The sequence below is a fragment of the Nestor notabilis genome, unplaced genomic scaffold (assembly GCF_000696875.1).
Source record: "Nestor notabilis isolate BGI_N333 unplaced genomic scaffold, ASM69687v1 scaffold27340, whole genome shotgun sequence".
Taxonomy (NCBI): domain Eukaryota; kingdom Metazoa; phylum Chordata; class Aves; order Psittaciformes; family Psittacidae; genus Nestor; species Nestor notabilis.
Window position 1 is genome coordinate 19,823 of NW_009911984.1, and position 2,014 is coordinate 21,836.

The window sequence follows — 2,014 nt, forward strand, 5'->3', positions numbered from 1 at the left end:
TGCAAACCCCCAGCAGAGCTGACTCTAAACAGGTTTTGTCATAGTCATCCATGTTACTCAGGGCCTCCTGAAAAGACAAACACCACTGTCATTGCTGGGGGAAATGTCTAAGAAACATCATTAGAGAAGTTATTAACTCGAGAAGTTATTCACAGTTCTGCGGCAAGTCTGTATGTTTGCTTTGCATTATAACACAACTGCATTGTTACACAATGCAAAGTTCTTATGTATAACCTGCAAAATTAGAGAAAAGAAAAAAAGAGACAAGAAATAATGACTGGCATTATGAGACAACAATGACAGCTGAATTTGAAAGAACTACAATACCATAAACACAGCTCTTTAAGAGAAAAAATTCTTTGCATGTCTCAAAGAAACAGTAAACTCAAAATCTGAAGCAATGCCTAACATGAAACATTCTGCTTAGTAAATCCTCCCAGCTATCAGATTCCTCTAACTTTATTCAGGAAGCAGAGCTCAAGGAGCATGTCTCACAAAAACTCTTTGGCAGAGAGAGTAATAGAATCCAAACCTCACATCTGCATCCTGTTTTAAAACCATAAACCAGCTTTTCTTCTTAAAATGAAAAATTCACACTTAACACAGCATCATAAGAAGGGTACAGCTGTAACACTAACATGCTAGAGGAGCTTGGCTGGATTCCTGGCTTTCAGAAATTCCTCAAATGAACTCTTATGGAGACAAAGAGAATGCTCTGGCTTCATCTACAAAAATACAAACTTAACAGAGAACATCTTTTAAAATCTGTATGTTCCAGAAAAGACAAACCCAAAACATGGTACCTTGTGACAGCAACATGTCATTTTATCCTGACGTTATATGATAGTCAGATACATCTGTACAATGTTTACTTTCAGTGCCTTACTGAATTCATGTGAAGTTTCCCTCTTGGACTTTCCCCTTCCCATTTTCTCCCATCACATCTGTGAGGCCTAAAATCACTTATTCTCATTCTTGCCCTGCTCCAGCTGCTACCTACCCTTAAAAGCACCTTCTCTCTACCAAATAGGTTGCCCAAGGAAGTTGTGAATGCTCCAGCCCTGGCAGTGTTCAAGGCCAGGTTGGACAGAGCCTTGGGCGACACAGTTTAGTGTGTGGTGTCCCTGCTCATGGCAGGGAGGTTGGAACTGGATGATCTTAAGGTCCTTTCCAACCCAAACCATTCTATGATTCTATGATAAATCACTTGACTCAAAACCTTTCCAAATGGTCCTGTCTGCTGCATCAGTTATCAAGTCAACAACTGCAGACAGGACCATGACTGTCACACAACAAGTTTAAGAGCTTCATCAAGGCTCCCTTCCCTCCATCCCTTCTTTTAACTTAATTAGCCACACTCCAGTGGTGACCTGCAAAGTAGACAACGTAGCAAAATGTTTCCAATGCACGGATTTCAGCTATTCCTAAAACAAGGCTAAACACTCAAGACAGTATGCACAGCATGACATGAAATCAATTTCGCTATGATTTGGCAACACCCGCGGGGCTTTGTTTTGTTTTCACATTGACAGCTTAGTGCTTGTGTGTTTCAGGCACCCTACCTGGAGCGTGTTGTAATCTCTCGTAAAGGGCACCATCAGCTCCCAGAGCGACGAAAACACCACCAAGGCCGTGAACTCCAGCTTGTAGTTGGTCGCCATGTGCTCAAACAGCATGGTGAGGCCATGGACAGCCAGGTGCTTGCGCTGGTACTCCTCAGAGCCCTCCACCGACACCGGCCGCGTCATGGAGAGCGACACGTCCATCACCACCACCGTCGGCATGATGAGCTGCTCCTCTACGCTACCGACGTGGACAACCGTGACCCCCTGCTCGGAGGAGGAAGGAAAAGGCCACCGTGATTACGGAGCTGCAGTTACGGAGCGATGCATCTCGCCCTTTCACACTGTGAGGTGGCGGCAGCGACAATCACCCTGTTGCCCGCCCGAACGTGGGGTTTAGCACAGATTAAGTCAATAGATCCGCTCCTCAACCACACGCACCACAAACAACC

General features: G+C 44.7%; 1 protein-coding gene across 2 annotated transcripts in view; it reads right to left on the bottom strand.

Moving 5' to 3' along the window:
• VWA9 (von Willebrand factor A domain containing 9) overlaps positions 1 to 1,800 on the bottom strand; it is a 10,990-nt gene extending 9,190 nt beyond the window's left edge. The window contains exons 1-2 of one of the 2 annotated variants that reach the window (XM_010017264.1): positions 1,563 to 1,800; positions 1 to 67 (exon numbers count right to left, since the gene is read on the bottom strand). The exon at positions 1 to 67 is cut by the window's left edge and continues 32 nt beyond it. In XM_010017264.1, coding sequence (XP_010015566.1) covers positions 1 to 67; positions 1,563 to 1,784 — 289 coding nt within the window. In that variant the 5' untranslated portion in view covers positions 1,785 to 1,800. The remainder of the gene's footprint in view (positions 68 to 1,562) is intronic. The other variant, XM_010017272.1, reaches the window with a different exon arrangement.
• Between the last annotated feature and the right edge of the window lie 214 nt (positions 1,801 to 2,014).